This window comes from Lepisma saccharinum, chromosome 8, assembly GCF_977018435.1.
Source record: "Lepisma saccharinum chromosome 8, izLepSacc3.1, whole genome shotgun sequence".
NCBI lineage: Eukaryota > Metazoa > Arthropoda > Insecta > Zygentoma > Lepismatidae > Lepisma > Lepisma saccharinum.
Genome location: NC_139236.1, coordinates 32,069,644 through 32,097,383, shown reverse-complemented (window position 1 = coordinate 32,097,383; position 27,740 = coordinate 32,069,644). Strand labels below are relative to the sequence as shown.

The window sequence follows — 27,740 nt, the reverse complement described above, 5'->3', positions numbered from 1 at the left end:
TGCCAATAGTTCTATTATGCCAGTAACTACATGAATAAATATCAACTTCTGAGAAGAGTTGTTCATACTATGATGCAAGATAACATGTACTGTAACAAAGAGTACCTATTAAAATGACTGAACTGAAATGTTTAATTTGCTGTGTGAAGGCAAATTAACAAAGCTAGGGTTAATGGAAAGTTAATGAAAATCCAATGAACCAATTAATAATATATACAGGAGTCACATAAAAATTAAAAGTTAAAAAAATCATAAATCTGGAATTTCATAATTTGAAATATACAGTGTGCATCAGCAGAATCTCGAAGTTTCGATTAAATTTGACTTCAGCAGTAGTTGGATGACGCATCGAGAAACAATGCAGAATGTCAAAATGGCTGAGTCAGTGAGGTCGAGTGCGGAATAGAATCAGAGAATGACGATTGATGAAGGTCTCCGTGCTGGAAGGTCACCGACTGAAATTATAAGGTTCTTCGGGTACCCGAGATCCACTATGTATGACATGGCACAGAAGTCCCGGTAGTAGCCAGGATGAAGTTTCCGGACAGTATTCATGTCCTAGGCACAGTCTCGAGTGTGGGTGACGTTATGCTGCTGCATTCCTTTAAAAAGGCAGCGACAATAACAAAGGAGATCTTCCTATGGATTCTGAGGATGGTAGTGAAGCAGTGGATGGAAACCGTAACATCCAGAATGTCATACATTTTCCAACAGGATGGTGCACCGGCTCACATGAGCCATATTTAGTGCAAAACTGGCTCTCTAACAATGTGGACAAATTTTGGTCCAAGGAATTCTGGCCTCCAAATAGTCTAGATTGAAGTCGTCTGGACTATTATGCGTGGAGTCTTATCAAAAGGGTTCCTAACAATTCCAGGCAACCCAAAGTGGCAACTCTCCAGACTGATATTGAGGCAGCATTCTTGGACTTGAAGCGAGATCAGTTTAAGAGAGCATGTTCATGCTTCAGGCAGAGAATTGAAGCTGTGATCGATGTGAAAAGGGGTTGCATGGAATAAGGGAACTCACGAAGGTTCCCTTTAGTTTAATATAAAAGCTTGTTTGGAAAGTAAGTTTTTGATGAATAAAACAATTGCTATAATACACTGTTTTGTCCAGATTTTGCTGACGCACCCTGTACATTGATTAAAATAACACATTTATAGTGTAAATATAGCATGAAGAGTAACATCTAAAAGTGACTTCTCTGGGTAGCAAGAACTTGATAAAGCTCACAACATTTTTATTCTGTCTCTATACTGGTATGGCAGATGTAAGAACAACTATTTGTCTGAAGTCAGATAAGATCAAAGCTTCTACTGTCATAGTTTATTCTCAACAGAGGAATCGATGAAGATTCAACCCCGGAGAAACCAACTCACTCTCGGTATATCATCACACTTCAGATTAAAGAATAAAACCTTGCTCATTTTGGCAAGGAAAAAACTTCATATTGTTGATGTCAGTCCTACCTCATGTTTCTTTTTCTCATAAATGACATTCTACTTTAATTTCTTCATAATGAAGTTTACTAATTTTTTTGTCATGTCATATTTTCCCAAGTGTTTCACACATTTGTGGGACATCCTGTATGAACATCTGGATCTTAGTTTGAGTTCAAGAGAGAGCTGGAAGTTGGATGATAGGAAAGAGAGATCTTCACTTCACAATACAACACCAAAAGCCCTTAACAGTAATTTCTTGAGCAGACTATAAAAACAGAGGGACCAATTGGTTCAGGATAGGCACAAGTCTCATCATTACATTGGTTTACACTTCAAAAACAATTCTTAACTAATAAGATAGAACAATACCCACCAACAACAGCTGTCTTCTCTGGTATAGGTACATAATTTCAGGTCTATTAATACATCTACACACTGAACAGAAAAAAATCAGTTGGATCTTCATAAGACAATCCTTACTCAATGTTAAATAGGTTATTCATTATAATAGGACTCCTTATGTTTTTGTTTACGATTAGGGCTGAGCTGATACCACTTTTGATTCATTGATTGATTTGGTTTATTTTAGTCTGCTTTTCTCCCACTTTTGGTTAATCAATGAAGATGGGGATGAGTGGTGATTGATGAAACTGATGAAGGGACACTCACAAAGAACACCCATGCCCAGGCTGGAATTTGAACCTGGGATCCCTGGCATCGCAGCGCTGGGTGCTAACCACACTGCCTTGGAGATTGGAAGCAACTGATTTCATACTGATGATAATACTCTCACCGAACATTGTAAATTTGTTTTAAATGTTACTATAGAATTAATGTTAATATCCAGTTCCATTGAAACTGTATCACAACCCTCTACCACAGTTTTATTTTAAATATTGCAAAAGTTCAATACAAGGTAATCAGTATTAAAATAGCTGTCTTGTAATCATAATTTAGTCACCCAATGATCATGCAAAATAAATATGTGTAAACTGCAGAAGTTGCATAATGCCCAGGATACTTCGACTGCAGGAAATAGTTGGGAGATATTTTGCAGAGAAAGAAAGACCCGAAGATATCCAGACTTCAGACAAGTATTTGCTGGTGTCATTGATTAAATTAAAACCAATGTTTTAACTGATGTACTGCACTCAGCCAATGCTAATAGATCATAGCAGTCTCAGCTCAGCCCCAATAATAATTAAGCTATCAACCAATCACTTATCGTAGTCACTAAAATCCTACATTGCTAACCATACTTTCACACACACACAGACTAATTTTATAACAACAATTAAGTTGATGAAACGCAGTTCACGCATAGTGATAAAGAGTGTTAGTTCAATTAAGCTGATGTTCTGTACCACAAATCACTTATAACCACCATACTTTGGCTGCTATTGTAAGGGTGCGAGTAGATTAAATTTTGAAAATTGCAAATACATGGGGTACATCGGATCCTTTCATTTTCAATAAAGAAATTCAACATTGAAATGATTTAATTTGTTTGCATGAATAAAGTGCACCACATACTTGTATTTTGAAATTTTTACACCATGATAACTAAATATCTTCAATATATGGCCTGAGTGGTAGGAAGAAACACAGTAAACACTAATTTGCATGTTTTCCCCACCCCATGCAATTGTAAAGTTCAACACAGTGGACAAACTACTGAACTAATAATAGAAGAAAGAAGAACTTACCGGGAAACTAAAAAAGTGGTAACGTTTTGAAGTAGTCCACTACCTCTTAAAGAAGGAGATTAAGAAAAGAACACAATACTTATGAATGACAGGAAGGACAAATCACAGTCATTTTAGGTATAAAGAAAAAAAAATACAGGATGCAGAATGAATTTCTGGAAAGAAACCCTTCGTCCTCTAAAATTGAAATCAATATTTTGAATAACATACAAGGTGTAGCATGGAACAATGGAGTTGGTAAAAAACAATTGTTCTATTTCTTTTAGTTTAGAAACATGACAATTACCTTTACTTTTGTATGAAGCTAATAGCCGTCTGTCTATTAATACAAACTACAAGTATAAACCAAATTCAGATGGTTGGTTCTTCTTTCACCTGAATTCAACTGTAACAATTAATATTCTAGGTTATCTTTCTCTTCACATACCCTTCCTTGCCTATCGTGGACACAAGAAGAGGGCAAACCAACCTCCTTACACAAATATAAATCTTCAGACATTAAAGTTGTGTTCTTTCTTACTGTTTTGAAAGCTGGAGATTCAATTCACACTGTGTTATCACATTCACCTCAACAACTAGCAAGAAAGAAAATTTTTATTTCTTTCTACATCCTGCTGGTTATATCTAACCTGAATTTGCGTCAATCTGTCTTGAAATAATTACGTATTTACAACAGAGAATACTTGTGTTTTGAACAATGATGTGATTGATCTAGTACAAATTCTACGTTTCTATGCACCTGCATTGAAAGAAGAAAGAAAAAAAAAAGACACACAAACTCCTACACGTGAAAGAACACGTTCATATGCAATCAGGACAGACTTTGTGCAACTAACGATTCACGAACATCAATTGAAAAGTGCCCAGGGATAACACATAGTCTATGCAATAATATGGGTGATTATTTGGCACTTACCTTCTGACTTGATTTGCTGGCATGGGGGTAATGGCAGTGGGTGAGGAAGGCACCTTGGCTGGTACGGTGTATGTTGTCGTCGTGGATGTTGTTGTTGCTACAGTAGTAGTAGTTGTGGTGGTTGCGGTTGTAGTAGTTGGTGTAACACTGGCAATGGCTTCCGGTGCAGTCGTGGTAACTTTAGGTTCTTCCTTTGCTTGCTGATGTCTAACATTAAAGAAAACACAACTAAGAATCACAGAGAAGATGCACAATAACTTGTGATATGTTTTCAGAGTTGTTCTTTCCTACATGTCACCATGGTTACCATAAGGGTTCCAACATGCTTTTCTAAATCAAAATGGACTTTTTCAGGTTTAACAAAATAAACTCTCAATACCATTTTATAACGCTTCAACATACTACTATATAAATGTTCATCAAAGCTTAGGTACACTTTACATTCTGTTAGCTAATTAGGACTGAATCTACAGTTGCAAGTGGGATCTCAACCACTGTCAAGTAGACATCCACCAGGGATCGAACCTCGGACCTCTTGATTACAAGATGACAGCATGAATGTAAAATCCAGAAATGAAACTTGGTTTCAAAAATGTGTGGTTAGTGAATTTCAAGACCCTTTAGTGAATGGCTGGGGCAATTGTAAACCACGAGGACAGATGGTATTAAAAAAGTAAAAATTAAAGTCCTCCCCTGTGCTTTGCACCGTGCCATGAAGGTGTATAGGGGTGCGAGTTAGGGCCCCACACTTTCTTGATCACGGTCGATGGTGGGGGTGATGTGATCAGCACCATGCCCCTGGCTGCCTTTACCCCCAAGAGTTATCTCCAGGTACCCTCTTTATACAATGCTGGGTGAGCACCCAAGTCGCTTCAACATGTGGAAAAAAGCCTGGTTTTCCCCTGCCGGGGATCAAACCTGGGTCTCTCGCATGGTCATCAGATGCCCTAACGACTGGCAGACAGCTGGTATTATTTATTTTTATTTCAGTGTACTGTTTCACCAGATCTAATTATGCACATCAACCCTACTTGATACTGGTTTTCATTTTATTTCGAGAGCTACAGGGACTTGACAAAGATAACTTTTTGCTTCTTTTTCGTAGCCTTCAAACTGTACTTGATAGGAAGGGGATATCAACATTTCAATTCATGCAAGAGATCACTCACTCCTAATATTTGAAATGAATGTACTTAAAGATCACCCAATATTTATAACTAATCTGAGCAATTTCAAACTGCAAGATTGTTCAAGTATTGGTATTGGTTTAAAATGTTACTGGCTCAGTCCAATAAGTATGTAAATGAATATGGGAGTAGTTGAATGCAAAACATATGTACTACTTACTTGTAAATATTGAGTATAAATTTTAAGCAAGTGGAATGTACACGTTATCAGCATCAGTAAGCCCAGTAGCATGCGATTGCCAAAAACAGTTGCGAAGCTGCTACGATAACCACATTACTTTGCAATTTTTGTCACTATTTATTGTTACCAGATTAAAAATGCAATGAGAAGAACAATAAAATTTCTAATTTCTAAATTCTAATTTCACTAAAAAAAATTTCATTTCCAAACATGATTTTGTCATTCCTTCTGATTGAATTGTTGTTTTAAGTCCACTTGATGCACAGAAAGGCTATCGGGACTGGATCTACAGTTTAAAGTGGGATCCGAACCACTGTGCCTCCACCAGGTATCGAATCCGGGACCCCTTGATTACAAGGCGATGACGTTACCACTACTCCATCCGGGAAACCTCTTTTCTTTTGTCATTATACACATTGCATTTTTTAAATTCCTTTAAATATAAGGAAGAAAGTAGACTTCATTAGAGTTCAATAAAAAGTAAGTTCTTTCCCCCTGCTATCCCCATATACAGCGGGGGATGGTTCAATCCTCTGTGGGGAACCATAAATTTTCTGAATGAATTGGAGGAATACAAATTACTATTGGGACTCCAGACCGGCAAGTCCAATAAAAAACATGCATGCGAGAGTTAGCAAAGGTGATTAGTAGATTTCAACTCTTGAAAGCCTTGCACTAAGGGATTTCTTTCTTATTCTAATTCAAGATCAATAAGAAGACATAAAAATACACATGCAATATTAGCAATTTAGCACTAAAAAATAATTTGTTAATGCAGTCATTATCACATGTTGAGAAAAGCAAGTAAAAATAAGTACAGTAGAGCGTCGATTATCCGAACGTCGGTCAACCGAACGACTGCTTAACCGAACTGTGTACTCGCTCGCACCTGTTACTCTCCCACCCTACCGTCCATCATCCCCCTCACTCCCAAACCAAGTTTCCCACAGTAGTCGCCGCACTGAGCCACCGCTGGCGGAACATTGCTTCTAATGGGGCCTTCATAAGGCGCTGCTGACCGGCCAAGCCGCCAGTCGCTGTGTTTCAACCATCAGCACACTTCTGTCGGTGTATGTATTGTTCATGCAAAATGCGTATGTAATATGTACATATTTTTGTTTAATAAACTGTACCACATACTATATATTCCTACTAAAGTTGCCTTTGTACGTTACTTTGTAATACTTAAAGAGATGCCTGTTTTTATGAATAAATTTACTGTACAGTACTTCTTTTTGGCAAATAAACATGTACAGTTCGATTATCCGAACAAACCAGTTTTCCGAACACCCATGTCCCCCAATTACTTCGGATAATCGACGCTCTACTGTAATTGTAGAGAACAGAACAGAAAAAGAAAATTTATAAGCACACGCATAAAAAGGGAAGGCACATTTTAAAATAATGAGAATGCAATAATTAGATTTGGAAAATTTCACTTATTACACTTGCAAGTCAAACTAATGGTTCAATCTACCAAGAACACTTTTTTTTTTTCCTGAATGCCATGAACCAAAAAGTGCACATTACTTCTATATAACAAACTATAAATATAACCAACTAGTACACAAAACATTTAAGTTTCCTGTTTTGAATCAGCGTATAAGAGAAGTGTGTGCATAATGCAGAAAGTAGCAAGAACACCAATGAACTTTTTTAACTTTTCAATAGGGATGGACCAATATGAAATTTTGGCTGATACTGATAAAGTACCGATATAGAATTTACCGATACTGATAACCGATATTCTACCAATCCAATATAAAATTCCAAATCGTCTTTGAAGAACATGAATACATTGACCTTAATAGAGGTTTGTTTCCAAGTGACTGAAGTGCAAAAGAAGTTGCATATTTAGACATTTACTTTTTTTTACAAAGTAGGGCATGGAGATTAGCCATTAAAACCATAACAAAATGGCAGAATTTTGCACTACATAATAAGATATTAATACAAATATCGGATTGGTTAAATAATCTGTAATTTTACCGATAAGCCAATACACCAATGTGCCTATATCGACCGATACTGATACAGTGTCAATTAATCTGTCCCATCACTACTTTTTATATTTTGTAAATAATCACTATACATGAACTAATATTAGTTCCTAAGGTCAAAAAGATGTTACACATTGCTTGTTCAAATTTCTCCAAATAATTTGAACACACAAACTTTGACAGAAATACAGTGTCTTGGTAGAATTATAAGCTCTCAAAATATATGGCATAGGGAATATATATATATATTATTATTTTTACATAAGGAAAGCATGTGTTACAAATAGAGAACGTTAAGTTTACAATCAGACCTGCCAACTTTCAAACACGAAAAAATGTTTTTAAGGTCTCTTTATGCTCAAAAGGTCTAACTGGGACTAGGCTTACAGTTGAATGTGGGATCTGAACCACTATGTGTAACCACAGGGTGAATCACGGGATTTGATGACATAAAAACATACTTCTTTAAAACTACAATTTCCCAGCTATTTTTAGCGTTCATTAATGCAATGCAACTGCTCACATGTATAAAGTATTATCTGTACTGTAACTAGGCTTATAGAACTCTTTTCTAGTAAAAATACTTTAGTTTCATTTGCTTTCTTTTACATGAAATTGACATTCCTTGCATGTTTAAATTACTAATTACATGACAAGCTTTTGTGTAGAAAAATACATATACAAACCATAATGTATTCAAATTGCTTGCTAAATAACTATCCAACTGTATTTGTTCCTACTTACAATAAGGTTCAAAAAGGTTGTGCAATGGCAATGAAAGCCCAACTGGTACATCAGTATTTGTATAGAAAAGAACTGGTATTGTAAATCTGATCTCCCGCTCAATATTCAACAAGGATCATTACATGCAGGCATATTTTAGTGTAAAATTTGCATTGAGAAAAATATATCTTGCTCAAGGCACTTTTAGCAGCAATAATGGAGTTAATAAATCTTATGTGGATGCTGCATTTTTCCCCTGTCCGAGAGTGTACAATATGAAGTAGATATATTTTGGTACACACTGAACGAACACATTGCTAAATCAGGTTACATGCCATGGGCACTTCCGTAACTTTATACACTAATACACTAGGATATTTACTCCCTTAATGCCCAGACAGACAGCAGACATTTTCTCGAAAGAAAGAAAAAAAAAAACTGAGTAAAGGAACTTGGGACCTCTAACATCTATAGCATGCTAAAACCTATTCTCATGGTGTTACAGTACAAGTCTGCTTAGAAGGTAAAATATCCTGGCAACAATGCAAGGAATAGCAAAAACGATTCAGTCTGCAAAACATGTTACTGAAGTCTACTTTACATACATGTAAATTAATGGAGATTGAACCACTGAAATGTGCTTACTGAAGTGTAATAATTTCTTGAGTACAAGGATTAGACTATATAGACTACCACCCTAAGTAGATGAGAATTCCAAGTCAATGTTAGAATTAACTGTGTTTAATTCAACTTATGAACTACTAAAGATTAAACTTAATCTAAGTGCTTTTAAATGATAATTGGCAGACTTGAAACAGTTAAGACTGAAAACAATCACAATTAATATACTGTACCTTGCTGCAGAGTGAGCTGATAAAGCTGATACATGGTGTGAGTGTAAGATAGGACAAGAATTCACTTTATTACGATCATGTAAGTCCCAAGAATTCGCTTTTATACGATCACGTAACTCTGTATACCTGGTATAAAACCTACATGCAGAAAATAAAGTAAGGGTGCAAATATCATGCAAAATTAGAAATAATCATACAAGACAAAAAAAATAGAGCCATTAATGTTATACAAAAGCTTTTTTTTCTTCATTGTTAATATATTTCATAAAAAGTGTTAACTAATTTTAAGCAGACTGTTACTCATGTATTAATTTGTCAACAAGTTGTGTAACAAAGCAGTTGGAACATAATACCAATATTCAAGATAAACTTAATGTTAAATTTATGGATTAGATGGAAGATATATTAGAACTCCAAGAAAGCAAAAATGTAAATGAAGCTGAATAGTACAGGGTGTTTCACTCACTCTCGGCCCCTGATTTTCGCTTATCAAAATCAAACTATTGGTCATAATGTAATGAAATTTTGCATGGACGTACCTTGCTGTATACGAAGCATGGTGACATCATTGGAGATGGCACCCCAGTGTTTGCATGGCCATGCACGTGCGTCTGGGTGATTCTGCCATTAAATGTCAATCGTATGGGCATGTGCTTTCAGTCTGAGTTCTTGGCCCGGATAGTGGTTTGTGTTTGTTCAGGTTCAGTTGAGTGTTCATGCTTACAATCAGTGGTTCGTGATTACAGTAGAGTAATAAAGCAGTACAGTTATGAGTCGGCCCTCAGTGGAATAGCGTGCGTTTATCGTTCGCTCATACTGAAAAATGGGAGTCCATAAAGGCGTGCCAGCAACAATTTATTGCACAGTTTGAGGTCCTGAAACTGCCTGCAAAGTCTTCCATTCAATATTTTGTGTAGAAACTGGAAACAATGTGTGCATGCATGCATGCATTGATGATAATGGCGAAAACTTCCAGCACCCGCTATGGAGTCACCATGCTTCTTATACACCAAGTATGTCCGTAGCAAATTTCATTACATTATGACCAATAATTTGATTGTTACAAGCAAAAATCAGGGGCCGAGTTTAAGTGAAACACCCTGTATAATGAATAATTTGGTACATGCACACCTCAGTCAGTCATAGTCATATGAAGACAGTGAGAAAGAAGATTATTTTTTGCAATTTTTGGGGTAAGGGGGGATACAGGATGGAAGTGTGTATAATTTATTGACATTACAAGTCGTTATTTAATATTCAATATCAATCAAAGCTTTCCCAGTATCTGAGCATTTCCCACAGTGTGCAAAATTCCAGCGGACATATTTGTATACCCTGAGAAATAGGAAAAATGTAAAATGTTAGTTACATATATGCCAATACTGATTTCATTTCACATGTGAATTTATTAGGGATCCACCAATATGAAATTTCTGCTGATAACAATAACAGATATTGTACCTAACTGATAAAAAGTTACAAATGTTCCACATCAGTCCATTCTTGACTGCCCCCCACCCCTACATGTGCCTTCATGGCATGGCGCTACATGCATGGGGAACTTTACCTATCAGGTATTTGTGGGCTGCTTAATTCTTTGAGAAACAGATAGATGGACAGAACTGACAATAATAATAGTACTTGTTCTTCTTTGCAGTTGTCTTTAACAATCTGTTATAGAGTCAATAAATTATGGACATGCTGTATCATTGAACCTGTACCAATATTTTGGAATCAATCAAATTATTGGTTCTTAGAGATGGAAACGTTTCAAAGTTGTGCATCAAAATTAAGGTTTAAGAAATAAAGTCAAAGAACTGGAGTGTATTTCCTTTCCACACCCCAAAATTACAATGTAAGAATGCACAATCCAGTCACTATAATTGCTAAGAGAAATGTATACGCAAAGGATTACAAAAAAATTAATTCATAGCATTTTCCCATTATTGAAAATTGGGGAGATGAACAAGAAATGTTAAAATCCAGAGATATTTCGTACCATACAGCTCATTTTGGTCAAGAATTTTTAAGAATTATCAGTAGTTTAAAGAACAAAACCAAACAATGCAGAAAAAACTCATCAATTTAAGTTATTTGCACTGTCCAACTGATAAGGTATGATTTTAATGTATTTCAATGTAGCTAAATCAGAATGCAGATAATTTTTATTTCGAAGCTATCTGAACTTTTAAAAAAAAACATCCAACTCTATATATACAAAGTGCCAGCAACTAGGAAGAAGGATGAAGAAAAGTGACTAGGTATGTTGGAAACTAGTAGTGTAGAAATACCTTGGTGTTTTATTCTTTCATCTCAAGTTTTCCCTTCTCTGCATCTCCCTACATCCTCTTGTAAGGCATTTGCAGTGATTCCATCCACCATAATTTTCCATGTTACAAAGACATTTCATAATAATGACACTTCCAGATGTTGGTGATTTAAAACTGGCAACTGGCTTCAACTATATAATATGTGCAAATAATTTAAAGATGTTAATATATATATAATATTAACTTACGTTTTGCGAGTATCGCGGTAACTCCAGCGACGTTTCGGGGTGCAACTGCTTCCTTCCTCAGACTGCTCACGTTTAGGTTATGTATAAATCATAACCACGTCGAACTCTCCATAGGTTCAGGATATATGCAGGAGAGTTCGACGTGGTTATGATTTATACACAACCTAAACGTGAGCAGCCTGAGGAAGGGAGCAGTTCCATCCTGAAACGTTGCTGGAGTTACCGCGATACTCGCAAAACGTAAGTTAATATTATATATATATTAAACTTGTGAGTAATTCGCACAACCTTTATCATGTATTCAAATTTCAAGATGCCGTGTACAAGATTGTTGCATATTGTTACGTAAGCGACTCGGGAGTAAAACTTCATAGCCCATACACTGTTCAAAATTGAATTGAACATTGGATTCAGTTGCTGCACCATCTAAAGTTCCTTCAGTAGCCACTGACAGCCAGAAACACCCAGGACCATCTGGGTAACCCACATGCCACAATGCATTCATTTGCATTTTCCTCGGATTCATACTTTTGTTGGTTACCAAGTTTTACTCTCAAGCAACTCGTATACTTTCTCTCTTGCATTAAAAGCAAAAACTTGCAGTCAAGCAAACTGCCATTGATGCTGTTGTGCAACTGTGTAGTGAGAATCATTTTTCATACCCCAGTCTTCAGCTTTGCAATTGTCTTTGGGAGAAAAAGAAGCAATGTGAATGATTTGAAATTGCACAAGGGAGACCGAGAGGGAGAGAGAGTCAGTCATTTTCTTATGGATGGACAGTTCATAGTCATAACACAATCACAGTATCATGAGGGCTTATTTTCACGACCGAGCCAATATTGAGGCCAACATATTGATATTGTAAAGTATTGGTTCAAATTTAAATGCAAATATTTGTCTGGAGGCCTCATATCTCAAGGGGTCTGAAAAAATGCCACATGACACATTTGCAGCCTCACTTTTGCAGCCTATCATGGAAATCATGCAAAATGCACAATTTTGTTTAACTTTTGCACCAATATTATGTAGAAAAAGTGAGTTTTGCAATCACTTAATAGCTTCAAATAATCTGGAAAAAACTATCATATTTGCAATGCGGAATGTATGTTGCAAATATTAGCTATTTTAATATTCCAATTACAGTATCTTGAAATTTTAAACCCAATCGATAGTAGACTGATGTGGTAAAACTGCAATGGAATACTCAGATATTAATATTTATAAATATTGTGAACACAACTTCCAATCTCTCTTACTGGTGGAATTTATGGTCTGCTCTTTCCTACTTGAAAAATAGGTGAAATAATAGAAGTTTGGAAAATTCAAAGTTGTTTAATCGTAAGTAAACAGTGACTTTCGACCCGGTGGAGGCACATAGTGGTTCAGATCCCACTTTAAACTGCACTTCAGTCGCGATTAGCCTTACTGTGCATAAAGTGGACTTAAAACACCAACTCAATCAATCAATCAATCAATTCTTGACTTTCAAATTAATGAGATTTTCCTGAGGTAAAAGAGGGGTGAGGCAGGTTATTAATTATATTATCAAAAAGCTCCAGATTTTTTAAGTACTTAAATGCACTTACTTTGTATCATGTTCAAAACTCTTTGTCCTACGGAGAACTACTTCAACATCGGGAGCTTCCAGATTAGTTCTGCTCTTGGTTGGACTGCTAATACTTTTAGAAGCAGAATCATCCTTGTCACTAACCCCTAGACAATGAACAAATAAATCCAGATTAATTTGACATGTACTGAAATACACATATATACTTAATTGGATACATTGGAAACTAGAGTAATGAATTATTATGTACAGTGGAACCTTGATTTTATGTTTTTTAGGGGACCAAGCTGAAAAAACAATCTGCGGAAAAATGTAAAATCAAGGGAAATTTTATAACATTTTGCTACATTGGGACCATCAAGACTGAATGATAATGTGGGAAGATGTAAAATCCGGGAACGTAAAATCGAGGTTTCACTCTAGTTGTTCGAAAATCATGCACAATGTACAATATGAGAATATTAACGCCAAATTGAGTGTATGACCAGAAATAATGTATATACAACAAAATATATACAGCAAGTGAGAAGGAAATATGAAACACTCACCAGACACGGGGAAAAGTTTAAATTCAATTATTGTGGCCACATCTTCCACCCAAAACGAACCAACTGCATCTGCTATGGACCTGGCAACTTTGCAGATTGAAAACTTACTTCTGTTCCAAACATCTTTTAAATACAACTAAGATGTGGCCCACAGCCATGAACATCTAAACCTTTCCAGTTTATGGTGAGTATTTCCAGTGTACACAGTATCAGCCATTATTAGTGGTTTTAGTATGAGAAAATGTATTGGTTGGAATTTCTTTACCAGTAACTGCAAACATTTTCCCGGCATTTTGGCCTTTCATGGGTGTCTGTAAAAATGTTGCTCAACATTTTCGTGCAGTCTAATGATCATGGAAATTATGCAATATTTGAAGCTTTCTTTCATTTCACTCCAGTTTTTATGTGAAAAATTGAATTTTGTGATTACGTAACATGTATTTTAATATTCTAAAGTACAGTGCCATGCAAAAAATTATCAACATTACGTTTTCTGTGATAACGTTTTTCAAACTTCATGGATTCAAGCAGGGGTGCCCACAGGGGATTCATGACACCTGCATCATGGGAATTTTTTTGGGGGGGGGAGGTGAGGGGACAAACTGTTAGTTTCGCTTGTATGTGTTCCTTCCTTTGCTACGACTGACTGGATAATTGTAAAATACTGTCATTTTCCGTTGCCTAAAGCTTGCATATTTAGAAAATTTAATTTTAAAAAACTGAAATCAAATTGTCCACATTCAAACAAAAATCAATAACTGCGTGTTTATCCAAACTAAATTTGTGTGTGTATGGGTATGATGAACAATTCTTCTGGGGGGATTTTGATGAACGACTTTGGGGGGAAGCAGCCACGGCCTTGGGGGGGATGGGCACTCCTGGATTCAAGTGACATTTTTATGTTGGGCAGCAAGGTAGGTACATCCGTATCAACATGTGGTAGACTAGATCGGACTATTTACAAGATTATTAAAAATCTTTATTCGATTTTTTCAGCTTGGTAAAGAAATGACACTAATTCTTATCACCGTAATGCATGGATGCTTTCAGAAACAATCACCAAACTAGTCACCGCTATCAACCCAATCTAGTACTTGGTTTCAAAGCCCTTAGCATCAGTCACAGCCTGCACCTGCTTGGCATGGAGTCTATTAATGTGTCGATCACCGACTGAGGGGTATTGTCCCATTCTTCCATCAGCTGGGCGAACTTCTCCTTGGCTTTCTTGGCTGTTGTGTTTGAGGCATCGCTGCGGCTAATCTCAAATGTGCTCGACAGGATTCATCTCTCATCAGTCCACAGCACATTGTTCCACTGGCTCCGTGTCCATGTCAAGTGCTCCTTCGCCCACTTCAGTCTGGCCTTCCTGTTCTTGAGGGAGATCAATGGATTTTTGACAAGCCAATACCTGAACAGTCCCCCCTGTCCTCAGCCGCCTCTTAACAGCATCCATGGATGTTGGCTTTACTCCTGGTGGCGTAATTTCTCAAGTAAAGTCCCTTGGAAGATGAACAGGAATTAGCACAGGTAGCACGCAGAATGCTCTGATCATACAGGGAATCCGTCACACATGGCTGCCTTGACTTGGGCATCTTCTTGACAAAGTCTCCCTGTAGCTTGGTCCACTGTAGAACCCCGCAGATGGCTAATCTCGAGATGCCAAACAGCCTCCCGAGCTGAAGGAAGAATGGGGAATGAACCCTCCTTCGGTGATCGACTCTACAAGTATGCCAAGCAGGTGTCATGCTAAGGGCTTTGAAACAAGTACTAGATTGGGTTGCGGTGACTAGTTTGGTGATTGTTCCTCAAAGCATTCATGCATTACGGCGATAAGAATAAAAGTGTCATTTTTTTTGCCAGGTTGAAAAATTGAATAAAGATTTTTAATAATATTGTAAATAGTCCAATCTGGTCTACCACCTATTGATATGGATGTACCTACCTTGCTGCCCAACATATAAAAATTACATTTGAATCTATGAAGTTTGATAAACGTTTTCACAGAAAAACGTGATGTTGATAAACTTTTGCACAGCATTGTTCTTGAATACTTTGAAGCAAAACTTGGTAAATTGATGTATAATTGAAATTTAATGCTTATTATGCAGTGCCTTTTGTGGCTGGGCGGTTGTGGAGCAGCAGCTAGCAAACGGGCATTTAGACCCACAGCTGTACGCTGACCTTGGCACTGGATGCGTCAGTGCTTCAGTATCCAGATAGCTGGTGTCCAGTATTTGTGAAGTGTTACGGTGGCCGCGGTGGCTCAGTCGGTAACGCGTCTGACTACCATACTCAAGGTCCCGGGTTCGATCCCCGGCCGGTTCAAATCCGGGAACTTTTCTAACGTTGGAAGCGGCCCCGGCGCCCACCCAGCATCGAATAACATGGGTACCTGGGGGAAACCCTGGGGGGTAAAGGCGGTCAGGGGCGTGATGCTGATCACATCACCCCCACTCACGACCGGATCAAGAAAGTGTGGGGCGTTACCCCCATACCCCCTATACGCCTTCATGGCGTGGTGCTATGCACAGGGGAGCACTTTACTTTTTTACTTTTTTTTTACGGTGTTAACATGTGTCTCAGATTGGCTCATTTTAGTTTACATATTACTGTTGCTTTTCTGCACTCTAATAATGCAACGATATCCCTACAATTTAAAACAACAAATTTTTATGTACCACTCTTACGTTATTATGAATTCTCGTAGGGAAGTTAGAATGCATTTTGCAGCAGAATTTCCAGATGTTCCTGTTCCACACAGAGACAGATACTTGTGAACAAATTTAGGGAAACCAGGTCTGTTCTTTATAGGAAGCGAAGGGTAAAATGGCGTGTGCTTACTGAGGAGAAAGTAGACGACGTTGGAGCACGATTTGAACATACTCCTCAAAAATTCCTCCAGTGCCTTGCACAAGAGACAGACATGACCATGACACCATGGCAAACTACCAAGCATTTAAACCTGAAGCCATACATTAGATGAATTGAAAGAAAATATCAGGAGAGAAATTGAAGCAATTTCGAAAGAGGAACTGATACGCGTCAGTGAAAATTTCCTATAAATAAGCCGTAAATGTGTGGATGCAGGAGGACATCATTTCAAACACATCTTGTAACAAGGTATGTGCTCATTTTAATTGCAACTGTCATTGTAATTGCACGAGCTTATTTCGCTACATAGCAAGTGGTTCCAGTTCTGCGTATGTTGCATCCAGTTTGCCGGCAGACGCTCTCTTACTTCCCAGCACGTTAGATGCCACTCCACAGCCCATGAAAGGCACTGTACTAATCAATATTTTGAACAACTTTTAATTGACTGATTTGGTTTATTTTACATCAGTTTTCTGCCATTTTTGGTTAATTGCAAAGATGAGGACCAGTGATCATATGATGAAGGGACATTCACAAAGAACACCCATGCCCAGGCTAGGATTCTGACCTGTGACCCATGGCATCATGATATGCTGTGATAACCACTCTGCCATTTTTTCATGTTACAAACTTTCAATCATCATTATTGGTGGTAATCTATATGAGGATGGGCATTGGTATTGGTATTAGCTCAGCCCTACTTTTAACTCATTTTAAACCATTTCAACCATGTTGTTGCCTTCTTCCATGCTTTGTTCTTATTAACCAATGTTGAAGACGATTGAGGCTAGAAAGGCAAAACAAGGTATGTGTTGCGACTTCACCGAGTTGTTTTTAATATAGTTACATTGACACCTCTCCCTTCCTATCTCAAGAAAAGAAAGAAGTGTTCAAGAGTATTTGGAAAATGTACAGTGGAAGAAAACCACAAGCTGAATACTGGAAAAAACAATTAAAAGGGAAGATATGCAAGACAAAAATACAGATTTCCAATGTACGAATGACTATCGGTTAAAAATTGCATTATCAGAACTCTTACCTGAATCAGTAAAAGTTACATATTTAAACAGATACCCATATTCAAGTGGAAATGAATGGTGTCATAAAGAAGGGCAATATTACACAATATCACAATGGTCCATCCATAAAATGATCTTGTTTTCAAAACATTGATTACACTTATAAATAATACTTAATATATAAAAACTTACGTATTGGAGAAGACTTCGATGTTGGCTCTTCTCGACCATTTGCACCAACACGATTTCTGAAGGAACCTGAGCGCCGCCATGCTGGGACATTTGATTCTTCATTATCCAGTGGTGGCTTTGGAGTTGAAGTTGGTGCCTGGAATATCAAAGGAGTTTATGGATGCAGTACTTGATTAATGATGGGGATAAATATGATTGTTTTTTACGGATACAGACAAAGTATGTGTACACAAATTATGAATACCCCAAATATACAGTCTTTTGGTGCTGATTTTGAACATACTCACTTCCTTATTCCACCAATGTGACTTGAATTAATCTGATTGTTTTTAGAAACAGACACCATAACTAGCAACATATATTTTAGATATAAACTAATAAATCTGTACAAATGAAGATACATAATACTCTAAATATGGGACAAATTTATCGGCACTCTCAGTATCAGGCTATATAGGCATATTAGTGTATAAGTTTAGGAGTACAATTACCATGAAAATATTAGGAATTTGATGGGTATATATAAATGGCCTGTAATTTAGTGTAAAATACTGTCATTTTGTCAACATTTTCATGAATGTTTGCATATAATTCACATAATCTGATTTTGTAATGTACTGTCTAAATACCTACAGTATCTTTTTCAAAGGTAAAACCCATTGTAGCCATCCGTTACATACTCTATGTGATCAAAAGTATCCCGACACACCACGAAATGTGTGTTCATCATAGAGGGTCACACAGTCCTGTCATCTACCACGTGGAACACATGGTCAGCAATCTCAGTAGTCTGCAGACAGCACGAGTCAGCAGTTTGGGACAGTCTCAGGAAATCAGGACTTTCAACGTGGTCAGGTGGTTGGGTGCCACTTGTGTAAGTAGTCTGTGCGCAAGATTTACACCCTCCTAAACATACCTAGGTCCACTGTTTCCAATGTTATAGTGAAGTTGAAACGTGAAGGGACAGGTACAACCCAAAAGCGTGCAGGCCGACCTCCCATGTTGACCTCCAGAGACCGTCGCGTGTTGAAGAGGGTCGTACAGCGTAATCATCAATCATCCATCCCCACCATCACACAGGATCTACTCCAAGCACCATGACTGTTCGGCGCGAGGTGCGGAAACTTGGTTTCCATGTCCGAGCAGCTGCCATTAGCCAAACATAACACAGGTAAATGCCAAACGCCGCCTTGTTTGGTGCAAGGAGTGTCGAAACTGGACCATAGAACAGTGAAAAAGCGTTGTGTGGAGTGATGAATTACTGTACACAATGTGGCGATCTGATGGTAGGTTGTGGGTGTGCCTGGTGAACGACAGTGACATTCGGGGATGGCGGGGTTACAGTGTGGTCATGCTTCTCCTGGCGGGGGCTTGGCTCCCTTGTTGCTTTACGTGGCAATGTCACGGCACAAGCTTATTTTGACATTTTCATCACTTTCATGCTGCCTACTGTCGAAGACCAGTTCGGGGATGATCATTGTGTCTTTCAACATGACCGAGCACCCGTCTATATTGCAGGGCTTGTGGGGGAGTGGTTTGACGACAATGTCCCACTAATGGACTGGCCTGCGCAGTTTCCTGATTTGAATCCCACAGAACATCTCTGGGATGTTTTGGAACACCAACTTCGTTCTAGACCACAACGACCAACATCGATACCTCTTCTCATTTTGGCGCTCCGTGAGGAATGAACTGCCATTCCCCAGGAAACCTTCTCTTCTGCCATATAATTGAAAGTATGCATGCGAAAGTGAAGGCTGTCATCAAGGCTAAGGGTGGGCCAACAGTGTATTGACTGGCAGTGTTCCCAATGGAGGACGGCTCAAACTTGTACTTCATTTTCAGGTGGGTGTCCGGATAGTTCTCATCACATAGAGTATAACAAAGAGGTTAATGAACCATTTAAGTTTGTAATTTTATTGGATAGGTAAAAATAATATTGGTTATCAGTATTGGTCAGTTTTAAATCAGTATCATAAAAAAAAAAAAAAAAAAAAAAAAAACAGATACCAGGCCATCCCTATTATACTGATCTCTCATTAATTCTTTGTATACCAGCCATTTTAGGGTTAGGGCCTGACAGTTTTTAAAGCATGATTCATCAAGACTCAATCAACACACTGACTGGAGTCTGCTAGTTTTTCATTTCAAGCAGCTCTCAAACTTATTATCAAAATTTAAACATTTCCCTAGGGATGAAAGCCTGAACCATTTGGACTAAAAGCAATAGCCGTATCATTTAGCTACACAAATCTCATTATTGACCAATGATAACTTTCTGCTCAATAATGGTCTATTCCTAATTAGGAGTGTAATTGGTAGACGTACATATTTTTGATAAATAAAAAAGCAAAATTTCGGTACAAAATCAGTCACTTTTGGGTTCAAAAGTGGTAAACATAACAAAATTTTAAGTGTTACAGTGGTGAAAAATCTGATCAAAAGCTGTATATAAAATTACATTTTGGTTTTAAAATTGTGAATATAATTCTAAATTTGGTTTAAAAACTGCACTAATAGCACATTTATGTAGTTACCAGAGCATTAAGTTTATTCCTGTATAAAAGGGTCCATTTTTGCTTCTCAAATATTTACAGCAGAATCAATTTTCCGCGAATTGCATAACTCACAGGATAATTCAAACTTCATAAAGTGTTGCATCAGTAAATAAACTCTAAATTTCATGTTAAAGAGTCTATTTCACATTTTGCAGTTCATTTCACATCATTCCGTGACAAAACAGGGTAGGAAAATGTACCTCACATATTTGACATGAAAAATTAACATTAATGTGTTATTTCAAATTTCGTGTTTTCGTGAAAGACGAAATGTGCATGCCTCTAGTAATTAGAAACCATTCAAGGCAATTTTCAAATGCATAAACACATGAGAATCAGCATCAATACTGGACAAAACTGATGTTGGTTCAAGGAAGTCTTCATCCATGAAACTACATGTTGTAGTTCTTGAATGGTGATAGCACATCGCAATAAGCATGCCAGGTGAAATGTTGACAGGTCGAAGGTTAGAGTCACGAAATGGTTGCCCTTTGCCTAGGCTGACTCATGCAAACTCAGCGAACAAGTGCAGGGGTTCAAAAATCAGTGCGAGTTCTTTAGGTTTGTTTTCAGATCTCTCTTAACCTAGAGAATTTGAGTCAATATGATTTCTTACTGGATGAGGAACTTGCTTCGTGACTTCTGGTACTGTGGGTATCCTGGAGGGTTCGTCTCTATTCACTCTATTCTTCTTTTCTGGAAAGAACAACGACAAAGTTAACAATTAAATTCAATAGTTAAATCAAATTATTTAAAATGATTATTATGCAGAACACACTTAATATGCAAGCATCAAAGTGCAATAACAATTAATACAATGAACTGGAATAGAGAAAAACTAACATTTACAAGGCTCTTGTTTACCACTTCTCACAAGAGCAAATCTTCGTAATTGTGTCCATTATTTGTTGTTTTAACTTAAAACCAAGAAATGCACACAAAACAAGAACTGCATCGTTAAATATCAAATACCAGCATTCAAACATGAGAAATGGTGCACCATCAACAGAAAAAATAGTGGTGCTTGTTTTAACACAGTCCGTGTGTTCCTAGTAGTTGAAAGTGATCAACACAGTATGTCTAATGAGTGACCTTCCCCCACACACATTACTTTAAAAACAAATACATTAAGCAAAGTACATACAATCTAACAATTCTTTGCACTTTGAGAAAATAAAAAGTTATCGCAAATGAACCATATTTTGCATTGTTTGCAAGAACGTAGGTGTACGTATGCACTCTCTTATCAAAAAAATCTGAAGGCTAATATGTTGGAGGCCTGCTGTTGTTTCACTGTGAAACTTGTGATTGATTGATTTATTTTACTTCATGTTTTGTGCCCTTTGGCTAATTTGCGAAGATGGGGATGAGTGATGAAATTGATGAATGGACATTCACAAACAACCAAGCCCGAGTGGGATTCAAACCCAGGACCCTTGGCATCGCAGCGCAATGTGCTAACCACTCGGCCTCGGGGTCCGGCGTGAAACTTGTGGTACCTAACATTGTTTGTATTTGCATTTCTCTTATTTACATAACTTTTTGCTAATCATGGAGATGAGTAAGAATAGCATGAAGGATGAGTAGATGAAATCACAAAGAAACATACAGGGTGGTGCAAAAAGAATGCATGTTTTTGGAATAAGTGTAACGCTGCCGGTTTTCAAGATACAAATATTTTATTAACACCAAAATCATTGTTATGAAATGCAATTTGGATTGGTATACAGTGATGATTTAAGTATGGAAAGATGATGTCATTGTTGCTACACACATCCGGAACCTCACCTCAAAGTTCCGCATTGCCCTTGCCAACATTTCGTCTGGCACAGCTGTAATTCCTTCACAAATGGCAACTTTCAGCTCGTCCACTTAAAATAGTTTTTCGACTTGAGCTAACCCCATAGAAAGACAGACAAATCTGGGAAGCATGGGAGCCAAGACACATTGCCGAAACGTGAGATTACGTGGTGGGGATATCAACAATGACATCATCTTTCCGACATCATCTTCCATACTTAGATCATCACTGTATACCTATCCAAACTGCATTTCTTACCGATGGTTTTAGTGTTAATAAAAAGTTTGTATCTTGAAAATCAACGACGCTACACATATTCCAAAAACATGCGTTCTTCTTCCGCTACCCTGTACATGCCTTGGACACAACTCAAAGCTTGAGCCTTTGGCACTGAGATTGTAAGTTGATCACTTAACACCATGAGAGCATTGCGAGAGCAAATATTCAAAGACTAAAATTTAAGAGAATATCAGCCAAGTACAAGAAACAAAAACTGCTGAATAATAAACCGATAACACACACAACCCATGAAATTGTAAGAAAAGGAGGGAAGATATTATTATATTATTCTAGGTTTGATTTAAATTAAATGTAGTCATTCAACAGCAAATATATTACCTGCAGACTGGCCATAATTTATCATTTTAGGACAAAATTACAATTCAATGTCCACAGCACACAAACTTGTCTCAGTCATATTTCAGTTTTCTGTTGGTTTTATGTTATGCACCAACTACACCACAAGAGAGCAGACAACTTTTCTTTTCTTACGTCTAACACATATTTTCTTTCTTCTTCTTCTGCTACTGTTTTGTTTTTACTACAGCTAGGATGATCTCGTATGATTGTCATATTCTCAATGTCTGAGCGAATATATACGTCACCAGCAATCAAATCTAGTTGAAGCAAACACTAAGAGCATACATACACCTTCCACACTGCAACAGCACACTTAAGGGGTTAAAGACTGTAATAAATTACAGAAAATGTTATTTGTAAAAATTAACATAATGGGGATGGTCAAAGTTAAATGAAAATGGCAGCATGACAGTTGTGTCCTTGTACTTCAGAGAGGCAAATGCTCTCTCATTTAAAAATGTTGTGAATTTGATGCTGAATGTACACGCTCAATTTTCTTTAAACTTGAGAAATTATGAAGGAACACAGTAGATGAATGTCAGAAATGACATCAGAACTAAAAAGAATATTCAAATTTGCATGGTTTATTCACTTGCAATTTTCATAATTTAAGGGTTTGTATTGTTGAGAGTTGGTGTGTTAAAGAATAATATATATTAATTCAGTATGATTGCACTTTCATTTTCCCAGTTGTTAATAATGTTTTGTTTTTTTTACACGATATCACACTTTTCCACACTGTTAGTAAAAATGATCCCTGTTTTATATGTAAATTTATCGAGAAGAATAGTTATTAGGAAGAACATTTTATCTTCTGTTTCAGGTCTCACATTCTTATTTACAGAAATTATAATTTTGAAAGTGTTGTACACAAGAGGAAAGGGAAAGCATAAGTTAACATAAAATTATTGGAGAAGCACAGTGTAACTGTATACGAAGTTAATACATTTTTCTGGTTTATTTGGGGAGTTTCTCTATTTCCAATATGTACTTGCTGAATCACGCATATTTGCAAAACAGAAAAGAACATAAAAAAGTAGGTAGAATCAAATTCTTCTATCAGTCTATGGCAACTGTAAATTGCCCAAAGACACAGCATATGTGCATAGACACACACTATTTAGCCCATTCGATCTATCCTGCCATTGCACTTTGACATATTACTTCCTAGCTTCTTAAGAATATTACTTTTTGGAAACTTATGCTTACTACATTATCTAAAAGATTTACAAAACTCAATTTTATTATCAATTTCAAAGAGAAATTTTTCACTTCTGAGGATAACCTTTGAACAACACACTGCATCATGATGCCATGTAAAGCTTAGAGCCACCGAATGACGAACAAAATTCTCTAAGGACACAACTAGTGTGGTGCTATCACTATTAAAGCTTGGCAGTGTACAGCTACATTATTAATTGATTAGTTTGTTTCATTTTACTTTGCTTTTCTGCCACTTTTGGCTAATCATGAAGATGAGGATGAATAGTGGTACGATGAAATAAATGAAAGGACAATCACAAACACACAAGGATAGAACACATCACAAATCCCACTAGCTGTGAATCCAGATGCCAGAGCCTCATTTGTCTGCAATATATTTTTTTCCAATAATCATTGAAATAAGTAAAAATTCATAAACTTAGGTATTTCTATTCTAGAAGCAGCCTTTTCTCAGGAGGAGGAAATAATCTAAAATGAGTCAAACTTTTCATTTCTAAATTTTGTTCCAAATAGCAAGTTTCTTTCTCAGCCACATAAATAAGGTTCTCACTATTCAATTGATCATCGATTTACTCACACCACTTTTTGTTTTCATTTACACATTTTTGCTGGATGGATAACAACACACTAAATTTGAAAAGCCAACTTCTGATAGCACTGACATGGAGCTGTGTAAAGTATGGATGAACAGTGCCTCAAAGCTGTATTATCAAAAACTCGCATCTGAAACAATATCCCACCTCAAGTTACAGGGAAGTGTTATGTAAAAAAGGCAACAGTATCGCAGTTGCTTCAAGAATACCTTAATTGAAAACAATACCCTATAAAAACAATGCAGAATTCAGTTGCCTCCATGAACAAGGCTTAAAGTTGTCTCTGCTATTCCCCATTTGTAATGATTTTCTGACACTTAGTGTAGTGTAACATAAATTTACATAATTTCATGTTGGTAAGGTGCGAGAGAAGAATGTAATAGAAGGCTACTGTTTTGAAAAATAAGCATGCTCAGTAGCACTTACCCTCTAAGCTAGTGTCCCCTCTATTTATCTCAAAATCGTCATACGATTCTGAACTCTCTGAGGATAGGGAAGTGTCTTCATCCTCTACTGCAGCGTGCAAGAAAACAGGACATATCAAACATTCCCAATCACACCATCACAGCACTATGTACAATTACACAGTTTGCTTTCAAAAGATAACAGCTGTTCATGTCACCAAGACACTTTCTCCAGGTAAATTATGCACTCGACATTCTCACAAAATGGTTGTCTTCTTTAGTGTTGTACTTCAAACATGCACACTGCACAACACACCTATGTTTGATTACTGAGAATTTAAAAAAGCTTCAGAAAAGACACGATATGTTTCATCCATAAACACACATATGTTCCACTCACACTGCTCTAATATAACTGATTGTAAATACTTCCACTGGATCCAGCAGGAGCAGCTAGAAGTTTTCTTGTAATAGCCACCTTAGTTTTGCAGGTTGCATATCTGGCAGACAGATCAACACACTCAAAATTATCTAGTGGCCCCCAAAATGAGATTGAAAAAAACCACGCAAGCTTCTCTTGTTGTCTCTTCCCTTTGTGGAAATTTCTCTCCTTTTGTTATATACAAAGTGATTTTTTTCTAGGAAGAAAGGTTTTTGTTTCGAGTTCTTGCTTAAAGTCTGCTTTTTGCACAGATAGGTTAATCGGGACTGCACCTACAGTTGAAAGTGGAATCCGAAACACTATGTGCCTCCACCAGGTATTGAACCCAGGATTCTGTTGCCAGTGTTTTATATTTATACTCAGATCATCCAGACAATTTTAAATCTTAAACAAGAATGGGCAATAATAAATTAAAGTATTGCAGAATAAGATATTACAACAACTCTCAATAAAATAATTAACCAGAAAAGTATGACACTTTTATCTTAAAACAAATTTTATTAGTGCCTCATCTTTCGAGAAAAAAGAATAATACTGACTCTTACTAGCATGTATATACATGTGTACATACATGTATGTGTAAAAAGCATAGAGGCATGTGAAGGGGGATAAGGGAGAATTCACCCCTTCCACTTTCTGCCATCTCCCTTTTTAATTATTAATTTTTCGCTCTTGGGAGGATTATATAAAAATATTCATAATATATACAATTTATATTGATGTCTTGATGTTTCAGGAGCAGTTACAGGAATTTGACCCCCCCCCCCTTTAAAAAAAATACCGCATTGGTAAAAATTATCCAACATCTACCAGAACACAGTCATAATTATACCTGGAGAATTTCTTGGTTCATTTACAAAAGTGTTAGTATTTGTCTTAATACTATACACATATCACAAAAACACATGCACATGTGCATTTTAAAGAAATGCAATGATGATACTTTTAGGATTGAGGTTGGTTCATGCCATTGTTAGTCACAACACAAAAACAGATCATGCTTTCCACATTCTCCTAAATTTGGTCACCATATAAACATTCAAAATTGAAAGTCTGTTAAAGTGAAGAAGCTAAATACAATGATGTTAAAACAATAAGCTAAGAACTCAAAAGGGCTTATTTCACTGGAAAGATATAGGTTTTGTTTCATTTAAATTTTACAGTGTAGCATGCAACTTCACCTATGAAAGGCCCTTATGTAAAACAGAATAAGTATTATATAATTTTGCAGCTGGTGTTTAAGCATGTCCTTAAAAATCCACCAACTAATAAACATTTTAGGAGGTGCCTTCTTATTTGGTGTGCTTTGTTTCTCTCACCTCTTCTATTCCTTTGTCTTTTTTTTTTTTTGCATGATTTTGTGTGTTAAATTATCTTATATCTTTGCTTACTTCATGTACTCAGATGGTATGAACATTGATATACATATTTTCTCAAAATGTATAAATAATTAAATGGTGAATATCTTCTGAATTAAGTAACTATTTTTTTTAGTTAACATATATCTCCACAATACATTCAGTGATGCCTGCCTGAGTATGCCACTGAATACTGTGCACATCTTATGTACCTGTGTTAGGATAAATTGCAAACATTTTACAATACTCCTACTATATTGAACTTTGCACTAACAATCTACAATCAACATTATTATTATGCAATTACTCCTCAACCTGATACATAAAGATATGCATTCCAAAGAAATTACAAAGTTTATATGCCTATAAGAAGCATAACAATTTTTCTCCTGAGACTTTGGCCAGTGTATGGGAGCAGTGGCCACCCACCATCATGAAAAAATTGGGGAGCTACAAATGAGTAGCATAACCCAGCCATGGAATCCCACAGCATAACAACTTTTCTCCTGAGACTTTGGCCAGTGTATGGGAGCAGTGGCCACCCACCATCGTGAGAAAATTGGGGAGCTACAAATGAGTAGCATAACCCAGCCATGGAATCCCACAGCATAACAACTTTTCTCCTGAGACTTTGGCCAGTGTATGGGAGCAGTGGCCACCCACCATCGTGAGAAAATTGGGGAGCTACAAATGAGTAGCATAACCCAGACATGGAATCCCACAGCATAACAACTTTTCTCCTGAGACTTTGGTCAGTGTATGGGAGAAGTGGCCACCCACCATCGTGAGAAAATTGGGGAGCTACAAATGAGTAACATAAACCGGCCATGGAATCCCACAGCAACAACTGAGAGTTCGCCTTGCTAACCGCACATCATCCCATAACCAGTTGGATGATCGATCACCCACCTCTGCTGAGGCATGTGAGAGTGAGGCAAACAGTCTGTAAGTAGACCTTGACCTTCACGGGGTGTTGCGCCATAAGTTATTATTT

At 37.0% G+C, this 27,740-nt stretch overlaps 1 protein-coding gene across 9 annotated transcripts in view; it reads right to left on the bottom strand.

Annotated features, from left to right (window-relative positions):
- Mbs (Myosin binding subunit) overlaps positions 1-27,740 on the bottom strand; it is a 245,605-nt gene that overhangs the window by 125,186 nt on the left and 92,679 nt on the right. For 6 of the 9 annotated variants that reach the window (XM_083126415.1, XM_083126417.1, XM_083126419.1 and 3 more), the window contains exons 8-13: positions 24,969-25,055; positions 20,902-20,981; positions 17,728-17,863; positions 13,117-13,243; positions 9,013-9,150; positions 4,068-4,274 (exon numbers count right to left, since the gene is read on the bottom strand). In XM_083126415.1, the coding sequence (XP_082982541.1) occupies positions 4,068-4,274; positions 9,013-9,150; positions 13,117-13,243; positions 17,728-17,863; positions 20,902-20,981; positions 24,969-25,055 (775 nt within the window). The remainder of the gene's footprint in view (positions 1-4,067; positions 4,275-9,012; positions 9,151-13,116; positions 13,244-17,727; positions 17,864-20,901; positions 20,982-24,968; positions 25,056-27,740) is intronic. The other 3 variants (XM_083126418.1, XM_083126424.1, XM_083126422.1) reach the window with 2 other exon arrangements.